General features: G+C 48.9%; 1 protein-coding gene across 1 annotated transcript in view; it reads left to right on the top strand.

Moving 5' to 3' along the window:
- The window catches only part of TTLL11 (tubulin tyrosine ligase-like family, member 11), a gene marked incomplete at its 5' end in the record, with an annotated part of 29,061 nt that extends 27,858 nt beyond the window's left edge, over positions 1–1,203 (top strand). The window contains 1 exon segment of the mRNA XM_009069417.1: positions 917–1,203. Within this exon segment, the coding sequence (XP_009067665.1) occupies positions 917–1,203 (287 nt within the window).
- Between the last annotated feature and the right edge of the window lie 254 nt (positions 1,204–1,457).

The raw sequence follows: 1,457 nt of genomic DNA, 5'->3' as shown, positions 1-1,457 counted from the left end.
GCTGGGGTAATGTGTTATTAGTGAGATGTGATCGAACAACACCTGAAGAGTCTGTACTGCAGCATGTGGCTTCTGCAAGGGACTTTTGTTTGTGGAGGGGTAGAGTTTTATTATAGCAGAGACGTTTCTTGGAATTGCACACTTCAGCTGTTTGTTTTTCATTCAGCTGAAACAAAATGACTATTGTGGAGGTGCTGGGTAAGGCTGAAGAAATGGCCTCTTCACCTTCGAAGGGATTTGTACCTGGTGTGGTCTGTGCAGGAGGGAAGCAATACTTCAAATAAACTCACATCTCTATAAGGTGATACTTGGTAATGGGGTTATCTTTATAGTGCTGCAGGCTGAAATGACATACTGCTGTGAACTTTTGGGTTAGGTCTGTCTCTGAAAATACAGGGTTGAAAAGACTCGATTAAGTTGCTGACATAAACTTGTTTTTCTCTCCAGCTGGATTGTTTTCCTCCACGCTCAGTATGTTACTGTGTGTCTGATTTGGTTTCAACTTAATACTTGAGGCAGCAGAAATGGAGGCTGAGATTTCAGCAATTTAATTGTACAATATCCTGGAATGGGTTGTTGCTGTACCAGGCTGAGGTCTGCAAAGCCAGAAACTGCCTCAGTGGGGAAGTGGCACTGTCCGTAACTCAGCCTGGGCTTACCCTGTGCTGACAGTGAGCTCATGTGTGTGGCATACAAGTACAACACTGGCTTTTGGGCTTTGGAGGACAATTTCTTTTCTGAGCACTCTAGATGGCTGACATTTGAATTAAAAGACGTTAACTAGCACAATCTTATGTGTCCACACCCACCACATGCACGGCTGCTCTTGCTGACACAAGGCTAAGTATTATGCCCATTGAATGTAGTTTGCTAGAGAACGCTGCTCTGAGTCTCCTATACCAACTTCTCCTTGCAGGAATGTGTTTGCAAGCCTTTGTGGAAGCTTTCTTCTGCCTGGCTCAGAAGAAGTACAAGTCCCTCCCTCTGCACGAGCAGGTGGCGTCGCTGATCGACTTCTGCGAGTGTCACTTGGCCGCGCTGGACGGGAAGCGCCTGGTGTGGGGCTGTGGGGCCGGGGAGCGCCGCGGCGCAGGGCTGTCCTGCCAGCCAGAGGGGCTTCACCTGCCAGCAGCTGCCCCAGCCCTCCTGACCCGCTCAGCCACGGCCACCAAACTCTCAGAGTACAGAAGTCATCGCTACTGACGGCGCAGAACTGAGAGTGAACCCCCAGGTATGTGTGTGACTGCTGGAGGACAGACATGGGGCTCTCCCATTCCTTCATGGGAGAGGCACAACTCTTTATTTCAGCTTTGTTTTATTTATGCTCTTCAAAGAGTCTACTGCAAGCTCTCGTTTCAAATAATGACCTTGGCAACGGCTATTTCTTTACCTCTCTGTGGGACCTGTGGTGCACTTCCCGTGACAAACTGTGCTTCCACCCCGAGTGCATGGAAGAG

The sequence above is a fragment of the Acanthisitta chloris genome, unplaced genomic scaffold (assembly GCF_000695815.1).
Source record: "Acanthisitta chloris isolate BGI_N310 unplaced genomic scaffold, ASM69581v1 scaffold39872, whole genome shotgun sequence".
NCBI classification, from domain to species: domain Eukaryota; kingdom Metazoa; phylum Chordata; class Aves; order Passeriformes; family Acanthisittidae; genus Acanthisitta; species Acanthisitta chloris.
Note: the sequence above shows the minus strand (reverse complement) of the source record. Positions and strands in the feature narration are given on the sequence as shown.